Raw genomic sequence first — 18,058 nt, 5'->3', positions numbered from 1 at the left:
ACCCGTTCACATGTCTGCTTACATCTGATACACGCATGTCTTTCTACATCTCACGCCGACGATGTTCTCTGTATCTAACCTGTACTAACACACTAACATCCTGACACTTATTCTAACCTGTACTAACACACTAACATCCTGACACTTATTCTACCTGTACTAACACACTAACATCCTGACACTTATTCTACCTGTACTAACACACTAACATCCTGACACTTATTCTACCTGTACTAACACACTAACATCCTGACACTTATTCTACCTGTACTAACACACTAACATCCTGACACTTATTCTACCTGTACTAACACACTAACATCCTGACGCTTATTCTAACCTGTACTAACACACTAACATCCTGACACTTATTCTAACCTGTACTAACACACTAACATCCTGACACTTATTCTAACCTGTACTAACACACTAACACACTTATTCTAACCTGTACTAACACACTAACATCCTGACACTTATTCTACCTGTACTAACACACTAACATCCTGACACTTATTCTACCTGTACTAACACACTAACATCCTGACACTTATTCTACCTGTACTAACACACTAACATCCTGACACTTATTCTTCTCCTACACTTTATTCTTGTGTTAGGTTAAAATGTTTTTGTATAGTTGCACTGTCGTTATTTGCTGCTCTGTGTGCCTGTGTGCTGCTCTGTGTGGATATATGATCTCTCCACCTGATCCTGGGTCTTCCCCGAGGCCTCCTCCCAGCTGGACGTGCCTGCAACACCTCCCTAGGGAGGCGCCCAGGGGGCATCCTTACCAGATGATCCTGAACCACCTCAACTGGCTCCTTTCAACGCAAAGGAGCAGCGGCTCTACTCTGAGTTCCTCACGGATGGCTGAACTTCTCACCCTATCTCTAAGGGAGACTCCAGCCCCCCTCCTGAGGAAACACATTTCTGCCGCTTGTACCCGCGACCTCGTTCTTTCGGTCATGACTGTTCATAATATGTCATTGTATTATTGCTATTTATCATTGTTATAGCATAATGTGATTAGATCTGTTGACTGCTGGGACTTTAGTTAACAGGGATCTCTTTTGGTGATTTTTGGCTTTGCATTGGTGTTTAATTTCATGCTTATGAATGCACATTGGGATAACTACCTGCCCTTATTGTTGTATTCTTTTTTCATTTGACTTCTATGTTTAAAGCTTGAGAAATGGCACCACCTTGTGGCAGGTTACATAACATGTTCCACTAAATGTTCAAGCATCTTTTGTTTGTATTACGGTACTGTGTGTTTTTTTTTTACAGAGCTTGATCCATGATGAAGAGGCTGCTTGTTCAAATTATTTGCATCACTGAAGTCCTGCTCTGTGCAGCTGACTCTCCTCCACTGAGCGAGGACACGTTGCAAAGTGAGGCCTTCATCTAGAGAAAACACTCAGATGTGCTTTTGCTTACAAACATTGGATGCATAATTTGATTATATGTGGTGTCTGTGTGTGTGTATTTGTCTGTGTGTGTGTGTGTGTGTGTGTGTAGAGCTGTCTGCAGCAGGAGAGCAGTGTGTCGAGGAGGAGATAAAGCGAGCGTTACTGGGGGTGAAGCAGGTGAAGGAGACGATGGAGAAAAAGGAGGAGAAGCACAGACATCTCATGGACGCCCTGAGACACAGCAGTGACAAGAAGACGGTTACATTTGTGTTTCTTCCACAGTTAAAGTACCATGAAGTCAGGCTGTATTCAAACACAATAACCTCTCACAGAACATGACCAGTGCAGTTCCACGCCAGTCTTTGTGTGGTAACTTGTCCATGACATATTTCCTGCCTCATGAAGGCAAAGCCACACAAAGCCTCCCAGAGAAACCTCAAAGCAGACAGTGAAGAATGAATGGGGGAGTGGGGAAGGATTAGGGGAGTTGGCGTGTAGTTTTACTGCAGCCAGGATATATGAACTGTCAGATTAATCTGTTTTTCTTTTTTTTCTTTTTTACGTCATTTCAAAATAAAAGGCTTGGTGCCAAGGCTCCAAACCACATCTTATCCTCTCTTTCTTATAAGATGTAATGTATGTGTGACAGGATTTTTTTGTTGTGGGGTTCCCTCAGGGAGCAATGCAGCTGGTCCAGGAAACAGAGCAGAAACTAGAGGAGGCTGAGCAACAATGTCAAGATTTAACCAAATCATCCTTTGAGGAGTGTCGACCGTGTCTTGAAGATACTTGTAAGGCCTTCTATACCTCTACGTGTCGTCGTGGCTTCGCCTCTTTCTCATTCAAGGTTCGACCTCGGCATATTCCCTTTATAACTGTCTCAGACCTTCAAATAGATATGATTGACATTTAAGAGAATCTCTCTCTGCAGGTGGAGGAGTTTTTCAGGAAAATGTCTGCCCAGCTGGAAGCCAAAGAGCACGTTTACAATCAAAAGGAGGAGAATGTGGGTGAAACCAACTCTACTGAGAACGATGGAGCACATCTGGAGCTTCTGCAGGCAGATGCATCGTTCACCCAGCTGCTGTCCAGCACCAGCCTCCTGTACAACCAGAGCGCCGTACTGGCGAAGAGGATGCAGCAGGTGTTCGGGCCTTCCTTTCTGGCAGCCTTCACCACAGAGGCGCGACCCAGCCCGCTGTCAGCCACGCAAGGTGACACGAGCGTGGGCTTCTTCGGGACGTTGGGTCTGGATCACATCCTTGATTCAGTGTCCTACTTTGGAAGGAATGTGCTGAAAGAATTCAGCTTCACAGTCACTGATGTGTTTGAGGAAATACAAGAAGACGAGGAGTACTTTCAGCAACCGAGCACAGGTATCTGATGTTTGTAGCACTGCACTTTGATATAAAATGAAGACATCCACTGTAACAACTGTTATTGTCTATCTACAATACAGGATCTGTCTTTGCTTTGGGACAGTCCCAGAGCAGATATCTGTGCCGACGACTCCGCAGACAATCATCAGAGTGCTGGCAGCTCAAAAGTCTGTGCGAGACATGTGAAGATTATCTGCTAAAAGGTAAATAACTGTTTTGTTAGTGATCATATTGGTTCCATATATATTTAGCAGTCAGATAGTACAGTACAGTATAGTACAGATGTGCAAAAATGTTCCTATTTTAAGCTTAAATGAAAGTTCTGGCCCAAATAATAAGCTTTTTACCCAGAGGGACAATTAAAAATGATCTTTAACAAATTGCCGTTAGCTCTGAAGTCTTGCAAACTTATTTCAACTGAAAGGGTGTAATAGGCATTATGAGCGAAACATTCAGCAGGAAACTAATATTTTAATGATTGCTATTTTCAGTTATTTGGCTGATTGTTACTTAGATTGTAAAAAGTATTAAAAAAAAACAATATTCAAAAATTCACAAAATGCCCTTCACACTTTCCCACAGCCCATGGTGTCTTGAGATTGCTTATTTCATATTTAGTTTGTTAAATATGAAATGTTTCGCTGATTTAAAACAGAAATGCAAAGTCTCACATTAAAGAAGCTGGAACTGTTCATTTAAACAGCTAATCGATTACCAAAATTGTCGATTACTTTTTTGTGAATTAATCCACTAATTATTTTTCACTATGCACTTTTTAGATAATAGTTGGGGGAAATTCCTAGATTTTGCAGCATTTTAGCCACGGAATAATCTACAGTAATCTGTGAATGGCTCTTTGTTAAATATGTTAAGGCGCTGACTTCAGAAAATAAAGGTTTACTGACAAAGTTGTAAAGTTTTTCTGTTCTTGACTCTACCATGCACACCGGAATTCATGCACGCTTCTATGTATGTGACTGTTTGTACGTACAGAGTGTCCCAGCGTCCAGCAGCTACAGTCTGAGATGGAGGAGATGTACATGCTGTTCAACGCCTCCCGTCAGCAGCACCACGACAGGCTGCAGCTGGTCCAGAGACACACGGCGGACGCACAGAGATGGCTCAGAAACATGGATGACAAGTACGGCTGGATCAGCCAGCTGTCCAACAGCACAGCGGGCCCACACAATATCTTCAGTGTGATCACAGTACGTTTGTAGTAATGTTGGAATTGTCAGACTTTATCTTATCTTACTTTATCCCTCAAATGAATTGACAAGGTTTGAATTAAAAATGACAAGATTTAACAGCCTTGCATTACCATCACTGATGCCGTTGCAGTCACTCAATCTTATTTTTCAGGTGAAATCACAGCAACAGGTGAAAAGCATCAGGCCTAAAGCTGACAGCAGTGCGGTGGTAACCGTACTGGACTCTGCACCAGTAAGCGTCTCAGTCCCGGCAGAGCTGGAGGTGGAAGACCCTGCTTTTATCCAATATGTAGCCCAAGAGGCTCTGACACTCTATAAACAGCAGATTCAATGTAGTGATCCCCGCAGCATCCCAAATTAAAGTTGAGTCAAATTAAATGTAATGATTTTAAACAGCCAACTTTACACCATTTCTGGAAAATTCATAGGCATTTCTTCAAACTCTGAAACTCACAATGCAAATGTTATGTGCTCTAATCCAGAATGATGCATACCTTTGTATTAAAAGATTATTTGCAAGCCCGGTTAGTAATATTTCTTCCTATTTAAGTTGACTGACTTGCTCGTGTGAATCTACCTTCTGTACACCTTCAGTTTTCATTTTCTTTTAAAACAGTTTTATGTTTTTTTCCCCACTTGAATGTGGATATTCCAGCATCCACACGTTACCTTCAGATACTGAATAAAGAGTCTGATTTCTCCGACAACTGAGAGGATCTTTGTAATACATAAAATGCACCTTTACACAGTTTATATGATTTAATTCTTTAAATGTTTCGGCAGTAAAACAATGTACATTCTGCATGAACCATTCTTGTTGTTGTCATCCAAAGAAAGCAGGGTTCATGACTTCCTCAACCTTAATTCTGAATTTAATGTTTGTATATATGTAAAGCTGATATTTAAATCATTAAAACAGCATTTTTAGTTTTCCTGCAGTTTTTAGAACAATATGCATTCATGACACTTTACTTAATAAACAATATTTTTGAAATATATTTAAAAATTAACTTTCAATCCTATCTTTCGGTTTTTGATAATTTACTCTGGACGGATTTAGACTTCATTGTATCCTTTTAGCTGTAGAAAGAGCTCATCGATAGCTTTAATTTTATAATAATAGAATATAACAACAATAATAACTCACTATGATTTGATTGATTTGATTAATTGATCTGAAAACAAATAAAAGCCATTCTAAAAATGAATAAACCAACACAGGTTGGATTGATAGCCCCTTGAGTGCACAGTAAAAAAAATATTCATGAAAATAAAGTAAAATTGTAGATCTCTTAACAATAACAAAGCCGGTCTAACTGATATCCCCCAGATTACACAAAAAAGTCAAATAAATAAAAATGGTCATATCTGTTTTTCCAAATGAACCCTTTATATAAACTTTATTACTATTACTATCATTGAATTCATATTTTGTGATTGACAGTTAAGAAAGAGCTATAAAACACGTTTTGTAGTTTTTTTAAAATACTTTTGTAGTTTTTGTCCCAGGTTTTGTAATGTTTTTAGGGGAACAACTGCATTTAATTTGAGCTTCTGTCAATGTGAATGATATATCTGCAATGCTTTTTCTGATGTAAACTTTTTTATAAATAAAAACATGTAAGAAATAGACAAAAAAAAGGTTGTTACAAAAGGAAAAGAAAAAAACAGGGCGCTTTTTCAGTATTCTCGCGAGATCTTGTGTCATAACGGAAGCGGTGCTCAGCTGCGTGTGGGACGGACAGTCGGCGCTTCTAAAATCACCCGGGAAAATCCACCGTTGACAACGACGACAAAATAACACACATCTGCACCAAACCGTGTACTCTTTTGTCTACGGAAATGCCCGCCACCTCGGAAATACACACGGCGGAAGAGTGCGACACGGAGAAGAAGACGCGGCCGGAAGAGCAGAAGAAGAACTTCGGTGTTTTGTGTGATGAACGCGGGTATCTGGATCAGATCGAGTACATCCTGCAGCACGGCCGCAGGAAGGGGGACAGAACCGGGACCGGGGTCGTCTCTGTGTTCGGTGCTCAGGCCAGATACAGCCTGCGAGGTACGGCGGCTTCCTCTTAAAGCTGTAAACGCTAAATGTTGTGAACAAAGAGTGACAGAGGAAGTGTTCAGGTACAATGTAAAAATACTCCTGCGTTCAAAATCCAATAGAAACTGTAAGTGTAATTCATGCAGAAATGCATTCTTCAGTGTGTCATATAGCCTACTATGAGATGTACACACTATTGGGGGTTTCATAAATAAACAGTGCATCCCTTTGGATTAGTTTTTTAAATCTTGCTTTACTCTATATGTCTATATTGTGGTGTTTGTCTGCGGTCAAGTGAGCCGCCGTTCGTCTTTTCGTGGTCAAACCACATTTCAAGTGCGCCCGTATTACAGAATGTGTGCGAAATGCACGGAGCAAGCAAATTTCCGGTTTTCAAAATAAAACGGTTATTCGAAGGCAGTAAAATAGACATGCAGCCTCAAGGTTCCTTCTTTTGCAATAAGGCATTATGTGCAATATTTCCTCTACTGTAAAATCCCATTCACCCACATTTTCTGACAAAGAATGATACAGTTTATCTCAGGCAATCCTGACTATTCCCTCCCTCACTATCAAGCATATTTACTGTAGAGTTTTGGAGAAATTCTGGCTCACGGTTCTTTCTTTTGCAATGAAAACGGCGTTATGTGCAATATTTACTCTACTGTAAAAGCCCTTGTATCCATAATTTCTGACAAAGAATCATAGAGTTGACCTCAGAAGGTAAGACGGAAGTTCGAGGCAGACTTTCTCAAAACCTATACATTAAATTTGCTTCATACTGAGTGAGTGAATAGTCAGGGTGGTCTTGAGGTCAACTGTATCAACCTGCGTCAGAAATGATGGATGAAAGGGATTTTACAGTAGAGTAAATATTGCACACAATGCCTTTTATCAATGCAAAAAAAGGAACTTTAAGGCTGAATTTCTCAAAAGATATACAGTAAATATGCTCTATACTGAGTCAGTGAGCGGTAAACGTAGTATTAAGGTACAAAATGTCATTTATTGCAAGACATTAGTATGAAAGCATCAGATGTATAACATTTTAGTTCATCGGCACGTCTGTTTTTACTGCCTTCGAAAATCAAAGTTTTGTTTTGAAAACCGGAAGTTCCGTGCCTTAAGCATACATTCTGTAATAAGGGCGCACTTGAAATGTTGGTGCGGCTGGTTTGAGCAGCTCACTTGACCGCAGTCATATACCCTACTATGAGATTTACACACTATTGGGGATTCATAAATAAACAGTGCTTCCCTTTTGGGTTCGTTTTTTTAAATCTTACTTTACTGTATATGTGTATATTGGGATATTTTATACGTTTATATTTTTTTCCATCCACTTTGCTGCAGCAACAATGTCCATTTCTCACTTGTGAGACAATAACGACTATCTTATCTAATATCTAATAAATAAATAAAGCGGTCAAATCAACACAGTGAGGTGAGAAGCACAGTATTTCAGCATTTTAGTTTAAAACGGCATAAAATGAAAATAGTGAAGTAGAGTAAAAGGGATTCAGTGCATAAATGCTGCGGTACAAGAACCCAGCGGATACATTGACTGAATGAAATGAGATTATTACAGATTTTGTACATTAATAGAAAAGAGATGTTTATGGTGGTTTAAACAGTGTCATCCATACATAGTTTGTCCACCAGGGAGCACTGTTTCATAATTTCCCATATCTTGGTTATAATTTGAATAACCACATCTAAATGATCTTTATAGTTTTGTTGTTGTTGTTGATGTTAATGTCAAATGAGCTCTCCCTGATTACTTGTAGATCAGTTTCCCCTGCTGACGACCAAGCGAGTGTTTTGGAAAGGGATCCTTGAAGAACTGCTGTGGTTTATTAAGGTGAGCATGATGAAACGAGAGTTGACCCCCTTTTTTTTTTTAAAGGGTCACGTCACCCAATTTATTTTCTCACTTTGACAGTGGTTTGAACTCATGTAAATTGTCTTGAGTCTTATCACTTAGCTATTGATAAATCCACATTTGGAAAAAATTCATATTAAACAACTGTTTAATCATCAGATACAGAAGTCTCCTCGATGAGTATCTCAACCTAAACCAGAGTACCTACATGGACAACCAACATAGCTGAAAAAATATTTCTTGCAATTCGCTTGAGTTGACCGTTTTTAAGCTCACATGTAGGTTTTGTGTCAAAAAGCACTGAATTTGGGCTCTCGTGTTTCTTTTACTGTGTGGTCGCAGGGCTCCACCAATGCCAAAGAGCTCTCAGAGAAAGGGGTGAAGATTTGGGAAGCCAATGGATCCCGGAGCTTCCTGGACAACCTCGGGTTCATAGAGAGAGAGGAAGGCGACCTGGGACCCGTGTATGGTTTCCAGTGGAGGCACTACGGTGCCGAGTACACTGACATGCATGCAGGTAGAGTTACAGCAAAGCTCCAGCCAGTTTACCGTGTAGTGACAAAGGCTTGTTTTGCTTTCAGTTGCTGTTTGGTATCCTTATCCACGCATCTCTGTTTTTTAAATAGTGTTTTTTTTCAAGTCACCACAAATGCAATCAACTACTATTTAATTATAATTCAAGGTGAAGAAATTTGGTTGTATAATGAAAGTCATTTGGCATTTCATCATACAAAGTATGAGTGGAGATTTGAATTGTAAATATAAATTCAAACTGGTTGAGGGTAAATCTTCATGAATTAGATTTCTATTTTTAGAGAAAACAAAGTGTGTTTATAGATAAAATAATTATAATAACAGCTACATAACTAATTTTTGCAATCTAAAATGAACTTTTTGACATTTTGGGAAATCCCTTTTATTTGGTTAAGAATGACATCACTCATGTCTGTACAGCAAATATGAGGTTGCAGTTTGTTTAGCTCAGCATAAAGACTAGAAAAAGGGCCAAGCGGCTAGCCTGACAACAAAATTAGCCTACCAGCAACTCCCATAGTTCACTCTTTAACATGTTACATCTCATTAGTTTAATCTGTGCAAAAAGACCTGGTTTTACTGAAGGTTACGTGTCTGTTTCTTGGCTGGGTGCAAAAATGATGTAATCTTTCTTAGAGGTAGAATTATTTCTTTGAAAGAGATCATATGCATATTGGAGTTGCAGCTACTCGCACATAACCGGTTACTGTGCCTCTGAAATGATAATTCTTTTTGATCAATGCCTTTGACAGATTACACAGGACAAGGTGTTGACCAGCTGCAGAAGGTCATTGACACCATCAATAAGAATCCAGAGGACCGGCGGATCATCATGTGCGCTTGGAACCCCAAAGGTGCGTCTTGTACAAAACTACCTGACCTAAACTGCTCAAATGCTCTCTTTTAATCCAGACTGTAGCGACATATCATTTTTAAATCTCTTGCCTATGTGTATGTTATTGCAGACCTGCCCCTCATGGCTCTGCCCCCCTGCCACGCCCTGTGTCAGTTCTACGTGTGTGATGGCGAGCTGTCGTGTCAGCTGTACCAGCGCTCGGGGGATATGGGCCTCGGGGTGCCTTTCAACATCGCCAGCTACGCTCTTCTCACCTACATGATCGCACACATCACAGGACTCAAGGTGAGAGCACCGCGCTTTTGTCAGAACTCATTTTTAGCGTTTTGTTGTGTGCTCGTCTCAGCTCCCATGTTTCCTTTTTTTTTTTTTTACATTGTCCGTTCAGCCCGGCGACTTCGTCCACACTCTGGGAGACGCTCACGTTTACATCAACCACATCGAACCTCTCAAAGTACAGGTGCGCTAGTTAAAGACGATGTTCCTCCACCCTGCTCTCTGCTCGATGTCAAACTCACACGTCTGTCTTTATGTGCAGCTTCAGAGGGAGATTCGGCCCTTCCCCAAGCTGAAGATCCTCAGAAAAGTGGAGAGCATCGACGATTTCCGTGCAGATGACTTTGAGATCTGCGACTACAACCCTCATCCTGCCATTAAGATGCAAATGGCTGTGTAAAAGAACCCTCCACACTTTAATGCTGACGAGGGCTAAATGTGTGTGCATGTGTGGAAGGTTTAGAAACTCTATGATCACATTGCCTTATATGTACCATATGTGTCGTTCACTCCTGTTTTTTTTTAAATGTTTATTTAAAAGTCTAGTTCATCCAAATCACAGAACTAGCACTTCAAAACCAAGTTCTTACAGAAAAGTGAGATCTGTCAGTATAAAAAGCAAATCTCATGTCAGCTTTTCTGTAGTTGAACGTCTGATGTATTATGTTTGATGCCCCCGCGACCCGACCCCGGATAAGCGGTTGAAGATGAGATGAGATGCTGGAGGAAGACTGTTTTGGTTGCATGGTACAAATGTCAGTTAGATCTGTTGCATGTTTAATATTAATATCTTAATTTGTAAATAAAGAAATTACATTTTTGTCAGCTTGTTTGTGCACAGAATCATCACTGACCCAACAGAAGCCGAGCAGCAAAACACATTAAACTTTACAAAAGTCTGACTTTGAAAGTGTGTGCTGCATTCAACTGAACTCAGACTCATTTCACGTCTAAATGAGCCTTCGGTAAAACGTCTTAGATGAAGTCCTCATTTATTTATGTTCAGCTTCCAAACATCTCCTTCAGGGTACTGGTGTCTCTGCACTGATGATTCCTGCATCTCACAAGAGTAGCCTGGATCCTGGAAACAAGAAGCACAGTGAACTCAAACAAGTGGCTCAAGTAAAGCACTCTAGTGTAGTATAGGCACTTTGAATATTTCACTACATTTAAGAGGGAAATACTTTTTACTCCACAACATTTATTAGGTAGCTGTAGTTAATTTGCTGATTCAGATTTTACACAAAATATCAACAAATTATATGTATGAAACTGTATTTTAGTGACAGTATTATGGCATATTAATAGTTTTATACTGAAAACCATGAATAAAATTAGCACTTTCTGTTTGCATAAAGATTCAAATATGTTTTCATTGATGCAAAATAAAACACTGTTGCTGTGTCTGGGACACTTGCTAAATGTGGATGATGCTGAACATAAGGAACCATGTATTTCTAAAGGTGTGGTCATTAAACATGGTTTTAATGAGAATTCAAATTTGAAATAAGCTCCACCTTTACCAGCTGCACAAACTGACGTTTATAGTGCAATGTGTTATAATTCAATTATATACATTATTCTGAAATTGGTCATTCTGCATAATAAGTACTTTTATGTACTGTACGGTATATTGTGATGCTAATACCTTTTTTTTAAAAGTTAGAATTTAAATGCGTGACTTTTACTTGTAAAGGTATTTCTATACAGTATTTTTGCTACTTTTACTAAAGCAAAAAATCTGAATACTTCTTCCACTACTGGGATAAAGCAACAAGTGTGGAAGATGTGAAGGTGAAAAAGTTTTAATTAAATAACGCAGAGGTTAATTTTGTAATTAATAGTTGTCATGTGTCCATCTCACCTTGGGAGGCATGTAGTGGGCATCATGAATCACCACAGGACTGGTGAAGTGTTCGTGCAGGTGATCCACATATTCACACATTCTGGGAAGGCAAAATGGTGCAGATGTGTGCTTATAAGTTACAGTGAAGAGCTCTTAACTGGGGACAAAAACAAAAGGCACTCTTACCGGCTGCTGAGACTTCCAGACACACAGATGTAGTCGAACAGAATCAGATGCTGGACAAGCTCACAGAGACCCACTCCTCCAGAATGAGGACAAACAGGCACTAAGGGTAAAACAGTAGTATGGGTTTGTAGCCATGTGTTTCATACTTTGGAGCCCTGAATACAACTGAATACATCAATTAGAAATGGAGTTTGTACTTTTCTTTGACCTTTATTATATTTTTTACTTCTTTTGTCAATTTCGAGGGTCAATAAAATAAGAAAAAAATGGTAATATTGTCAGTGTCGGGGCCCTATATATGATGCTTGTGTGATTGTTGTGGTGAGTTCTACCCTGGAACTTGTGAGCCATCAGCAGCACAGCCAGGTTCTCGTTGACGCTGCCCAGCCGACAGCTGTCTATCTGGACAAACTGCAGGGCCGAGGCTTGGAGGAACTGCTTAAACATCACCCTGTTGTGACACTGGAGAGGAAACAGTTACCCACCGAGAAACTATCAATTCAATCAGCCAGTGATACGTATGCTAGAACAAACACAAGCTCTGACCTGCTCCCCTGTTGCCACTCCAATCCCGAGTGGAGCCAAAGCCTGTAGCAACAAAGTCAAACATCTTTTATCACGTCTTTAACCACGGATGGATTACTGAACGGGGGTCCGGCCGGCAAAGAGACACACAACAACTACAAAGAGACACCAAACAACCCCAAAGAGACACAAAACAACCACAAAGAGACAAGAGACACGAAACAACCCCAAAGAGACACAAAACAACCACAAAGAGACAGGAAACAACCACAAAGATACACAAAGCAACCACAAAGATACACAAAACGACACTAAAGAGACACAAGGCAACCACAAAAAGATACGAAACAACCACAAAAAGATACGAAACAACCACAAAGAGACACAAAACAACCACAAAGAGACTTCCAATGACCAAAATGAGACTCAAACCATGCATCTCTAGGCTCGCCCACTGTCTCATCTGTCCGGGTCTTCATCACACAAACGCACGAACAAGTTGGAAAATCTAATTTCCTGTTTCACCTTGGAGATCGCAGCGTGACCCAAAATGTCATCTGGAGACGTGGGCTCCTCGATCCAAAGAGGTTTGAACTCAGCCAGGCAGGACACCCAGCTGATGGCCTCGGCCACGTCCCATCTCTGGTTGGCATCGATCATCTCAACGCAAAAAAACCCGTTACTACAGTTATTTCCTAGTGTAAACACAATGGTGGGGCAAACACCAGCCTTACCAAAGTGTTATTGGGTCCAATCATTTGCCTTATGAGGCGACACCTGCGTACGTCGTCCTCCAGATCAGCACCGACTTTCACCTTGAACTTGGTCCAACCGCTTTTAAGTGCATCTGTGCAGAGCTGCAGAAACACACAACTGTCACGGTTATTTGATAAAAAATGTTTTATACAACCTGTGACATGGCGTGTATTTTATAGCTCAGAGACCTGTTTGAGCAGCTGGTCCGAGTATCCGAGCCATGCACAGGAGGTGGTGTAGGCGGGATAACCCTTTTGCAACATGTGGTCCTCTGGGAAAGAAGCAGTCCACGCAGGTAATAAACACCGGAGGACAAGTGTGTTTTAATAGAGTAATCGTGGAATGCAGGGGGCGATTACATCTTTCTATGTCTGTGTGTCTGCGGCCTAACCGTGCAGGATACAGTCACAACACTTTACAGGTGTGTAGTTGAGATTAAAGTGAAGGTCGAAGACGAAAATGTGTCTGTTCTGATCAAGGACGCTGGAACAAGATGATATTTAGTAAAAGACTCTTTGTACCTCTCTGCTTCTTGCCTTCCTGTGCTTTCATGAGCAGATCTAAGGGAAAGACAAACAGAAAGCTTTGACTCAACTGCGCATAGGGACATTTCAGACTGTACTGGACATGTACTGCACGTCATAAACCAGCCTCACCGAGTGCCTCCTCCTCTGTAAGCGCGTCGGTGATGTATCTGAAGTCAATGCAGGAGACAATCTGCTTCGGATCCTGAATTGACACACATAAGCCATGAGATTTCCCTTGTGGTCACATCGTGGATATAAATGAAATAAATTGTCCTGTGACTCACCATGTCAACGAGCAGCTTCCACAGCGGCTGCAGGGAAAATGATCACAGCTGTTGAGTCATGATGTTTCATAATGGTGCTTTTTCTAATCAAACAGTTCCCACCTTGCCCTCTGCCCTCGCCCACAGGTCCCACACAGCGTTCAGGACCGCAGCCGTGGCCAGGTGGATCACTCCTTTCTCTGGGCCTAGCTGTTCACATGAGAGTTTAAAACAAATACCTATGACATCCCCTATATAAGTTCAACATTACATCTATGATAGCACTGAAAAAAATGTGTTAAGTGGGCAGAAACACAGGGCAGACTGAAAATTGAATAGCAAAATTAAAAATACATGTAAGTAAAGTTGTGGTTAAAGATAGAAATCATAGAATACTTAATTTAATACATTTAAGACATTTCCTAATGGATAACAGCTCATAAATTGGTTCTTGCTTTAACTCCTGTACATGTAAAACATTGTGTGTATAATAATGTGGAAGATTCTTTTAATCAATGTATTTATTTAGGAAAGCAGTCTCCTGAATACCTTTGAGGAATCATATCTGTGCAAAATTGGTGCACAGTCCACATAGAAAAGGTGTATTTTCATCCCAGCTCTAAAATTCACTATATCTGAGAATTTTCCCCTCAAAAATCTATCAGCCCGAGTAAAAAGTGTGTTAAAAGCGTAAAATTATTTAGCAGGATATTGAGAACTTGACTGTCATTTGAGTAGATGTTGTTACCTTTTGTCTATTTCCTCTCTTTGTATCCGAAGAGCCGCTCCTATTTTTTTATGGCTGCATGCACCGGCACTACTGGATTTAAGAGGCAAACCCTTTCACGTTTATTTGTCTTGGCCCATCAGCCTTACTCTGGTGGAATTTCGTAACCATCACATTTCGTTTCTGTTACGGTTATGAAATGCTTTTTGTATCTGAGAAGCCTTTTCTGCTGATTTATATGCCATGAATCATAGTGTTCTGGATGAGGAGATAGATGTCACATGACAAGTAAGAGGATCTGAATCACTTTCTCTATACAGAAAGGTGTAGTAAGCAAGAAGGTTAGTGAGATGAGAGTCAGGTAGGGAAATAAACTCAAGGAATTGGAGTTATGGAGTTTATTCTCCAACGAGACAGATGCTTTTAATATAAATAGCAGGCTTTACTGTGCTTGTGTGCCTGGTTGTTCTCACCCATCTCATCTGGCCATCGCTGGTCAGGAGGCGGTAAAATCCACGGAAGTCGCTCACAATCTCCTGCAGGGATTTCCCAACAACCAGTCCAGCCAGAGCCTCCACAGCACACACCACTGCAGGTTTCAGTCAACACAGGTCAGCCTCGAGAAGGAGGAAAACTAAAACTAAACGTGTCAGTCTACTTTTCACTTGTTCTACTGTATTAGTGTTTGAACAGACGCACCTGAACTCGGTTGTATTGTGTTTAATAAACATCTAGATGGCAGTGCACTGTTCATCTTTGCACACAAGCATGTGAGAAAAGAAATGTTGTCTGTTGTCAGAATAAGGGAAACGTACGTAGTAAAAATATCACACAGTTCAATAAAAGATGTAATCAAAGTTATTTTCCCAAAGGTTTAGAAATAAGGATGAAATGTAAGCACACTGATATTGTTTTTGATATTTTTGGGTAGTGTTGTTATGTATAAAGAGGAGAAATATAGCGGTGTAGGATGGATGCAGGGCAGAGAGTTGGTTTGTATAATTCATATATTGATGACTAGATTTGACTAATATGTATATATATATATATATATATATATATATATAAATGTATAACAATATATAATATATTGATGACTACATTAGATTAATATATATATATATATAAATAAATAAATGTATAACAATATATAATATATTGATGACTAGATTAGTTTAGAATACATATATACTCCCATATATATATATATATATAAATATATATATATGACTAGATTAGACTAGTATACACACACACACACACACACATATAAATATCAGTATATATCTTTTGTATTAATTATGCTTTTAACCCAAAAGGTTGATGTAAATTCAAAATAAATTGATATCATATTTGAAGAAAAAAAACATAATTTGATTGATGTTTCCTAGATAGCACACAATCATCACTTTTAAAAATAAATAAAAACAAGACCCCTTATACCATTTCTTTCATCTTTCATAAAGGGACCTACAATATCTGGAACTAGCAAAAAGTTCACTCAAAATTCGGAGCTTATTGGGAGCACTTGAACGCAGCAGCATCACATACGCGTGTGAGTGTTTGCCGTGTCTTTGCCGTCTACGGTCTCGAGGCCACCGTGTGTACGTGTTTCTGAGGTGACGGTATCACGTGCACGCGGCATTAATCTCACCGATCTCCGTGCCTTTCCCCAGGGTGAACGTGAGGCCGAAGCCTTTCAGCCCGCAGTCCGTGTCGATGACCACATATGCGGCTGAATAATCCGGCTCGGGGTGCTGCGGTCACAGTGGGAGAGAACCAGTCACTGCATATGTAATCACACTGGTGCTGCTCCGGTGCACAGGCGCGCTCCTTACCATGGCGTCAGAGCCGTGCTGCTCCACGGACGTGGGGAACCTCACGTCCCTGACCCTCAGCTTCACAACCGTCGGCGACATCTCTGCACCTTGTCCTGGGACTCAGCCAGTGACTCTGTCGGAGTGACCTGAAGGAGTCCATCCCACCCACCTCAGCCTGTCATTGGTTTAAACTTGACCCACTTAAAGGGACAAATGCAGTTCAAAAACAGTTCATTCATAAAAAGACACCCTTTTGTAAAATCACATCTTTATTGTACAAATTCCTCAGATGAGTCTCCGCTCACTACCTCCCTCCCAAATATATTTTTGCAATGTCGCCCGTGTAATTAATAACTTTATAAAATGAGTCTTTTTTTTTATTTATAATATACAAAGCCCTTCTTTACAAGCTCAATTAGTGTCATTCCCCATCATAATACTGTCCAAATAAGCCCACATGGGAGCAAAATGCAAAGGTAGAATCCCTGTAAAAAACGGTCATTATTGCTATACAAATAGAGCCGCTTTAGAGACATGAACATGAAAGAGTCCCAAGTTCTTCAGTCGCTCACATTTAACAAGAGAAAATGGTTGTTTCCGACTCAATGTGGTGGCTTCGTTTACCATTTCCACTCTTGAAAGAGTTCCATAGCCACTCAAATCATTTTGTGTGTCTGTGAAGTGACCAAGTCCACGAGTTTCATCACTGTTTAACTCACTGACACATTACACAGAGCGTTTTTATGTAAGCATGTCTCTGCAGTGATAGCAGTGAGGTTATACAACCCGGGCGGCGGAGGACAGAAAGAATTATGGCATTGTTGTAAAAAAGAAAAAAAAAGAAATAAAGAGCTTTCTGGATGATCCTGGACAGTCGGGAACGTCTTCAAATGAAGCAGTAAAACCATGTCCATGTGATATGAATAAAATGTGACTCAGCCTTGTGATAACAAAAGGAACATTGAAGAAAATGATATGGAAAAAATGCATTTTAAGATATAAGAAAGGCATAAAAGACCATGTCACAGTCCCACTCTCCTCAGCCATTCGTAACAACTAAAAATTGTAGCTGATGAAATGTGACTGACATTAAGCTGTGTGGGATTTACTGTCAAACGGACTGTGATAAGGACCATCGGCCCCCTGAGAGCTTTTCCCTATTAGTTTAATATATTATCTCTGTTAATAATGAATCATTCTGATGCATCATTTACCAATTTACCACAAAAGAATACAATTTGGAGGCAAACGAAGTGTGAGAGCTCCACATTAAACCACATAACAGTTTTTCTATTGCGAGGCAGGATCACAGCTTATTATTATTATAATTTTTTTTTTTTTTACAGCTATTTACTTTGTTCATAGGAAAGAATCCAACATATTGAAATGCATTTGTTTCCATTATTGTACATGGTGATTTAAAATCATTTCACACGGCTGAGATCTGCATCGTACCATGAATGAAAACGAAAAATCCAAAAATATGAAAGTAAAAATGATTGCGGACGTTCAAAGCTAAATGATTTTTGATAACAATAATTTAAAAAAAATCACGAGTGGGTAGAGCAGGTAGTGGTTTAGGCGACTGGTTTAGCCCGGTTTCCAGTCGACTGTTTATAGAGTTGAATAGTCAAGAGCTCATGTCTTCAAGCCACTGTGCTCCCTGGTCAACCCTGTCTCCTGAAAAGTGACGCACACACACAACGAAACCGCATCGGCAAATAAGTCAACGCTGTGAACTGAAACAAAACTACTCAGGATGAGCTCCAAATCTCATACTTTCTCTTTTAGTATGTTCTGCAGCTGCTCTT

At 40.1% G+C, this 18,058-nt stretch overlaps 2 protein-coding genes and 1 pseudogene across 3 annotated transcripts; 2 read left to right on the top strand and 1 right to left on the bottom strand.

Moving 5' to 3' along the window:
- Positions 1 to 1,303: 1,303 nt before the first annotated feature.
- On the top strand, positions 1,304 to 4,363 carry LOC310963320 (clusterin-like protein 1; annotated as a pseudogene). The gene is made up of 6 exons: positions 1,304 to 1,394; positions 1,522 to 1,670; positions 2,089 to 2,259; positions 2,344 to 2,994; positions 3,785 to 3,999; positions 4,154 to 4,363. The product of its transcript is annotated as a clusterin-like protein 1 (transcript).
- A 1,481-nt stretch (positions 4,364 to 5,844) lies between these two features.
- On the top strand, positions 5,845 to 10,266 carry tyms (thymidylate synthetase; the record flags this gene model as incomplete). The annotated part of the gene is made up of 7 exons (XM_083936065.1): positions 5,845 to 6,061; positions 7,837 to 7,910; positions 8,274 to 8,448; positions 9,218 to 9,319; positions 9,431 to 9,606; positions 9,710 to 9,781; positions 9,860 to 10,266. The coding sequence occupies 7 exons, from the start codon at positions 5,845 to 5,847 to the stop codon at positions 9,995 to 9,997; spliced, it is 954 nt and encodes a 317-aa protein (XP_083792191.1). The 3' UTR covers positions 9,998 to 10,266.
- A 124-nt stretch (positions 10,267 to 10,390) lies between these two features.
- enosf1 (enolase superfamily member 1) lies at positions 10,391 to 16,358 on the bottom strand. Its single transcript, XM_083935837.1, has 15 exons — positions 16,266 to 16,358; positions 16,082 to 16,184; positions 14,901 to 15,016; positions 13,824 to 13,910; positions 13,722 to 13,748; positions 13,567 to 13,639; positions 13,432 to 13,470; positions 13,099 to 13,181; positions 12,889 to 13,011; positions 12,680 to 12,814; positions 12,176 to 12,217; positions 11,962 to 12,091; positions 11,630 to 11,729; positions 11,462 to 11,543; positions 10,391 to 10,678 (listed from the first exon to the last, which is right to left on the bottom strand). Exons 1-15 carry the CDS (start codon positions 16,344 to 16,346, stop codon positions 10,586 to 10,588), a joined length of 1,314 nt encoding a protein of 437 aa, XP_083791963.1. The 5' UTR covers positions 16,347 to 16,358; the 3' UTR covers positions 10,391 to 10,585.
- Positions 16,359 to 18,058: the final 1,700 nt, after the last annotated feature.

Source organism: Echiichthys vipera (assembly GCF_963691815.1).
Source record: "Echiichthys vipera genome assembly, chromosome: 21".
NCBI classification, from domain to species: domain Eukaryota; kingdom Metazoa; phylum Chordata; class Actinopteri; order Perciformes; family Trachinidae; genus Echiichthys; species Echiichthys vipera.
Note: the sequence above shows the minus strand (reverse complement) of the source record. Positions and strands in the feature narration are given on the sequence as shown.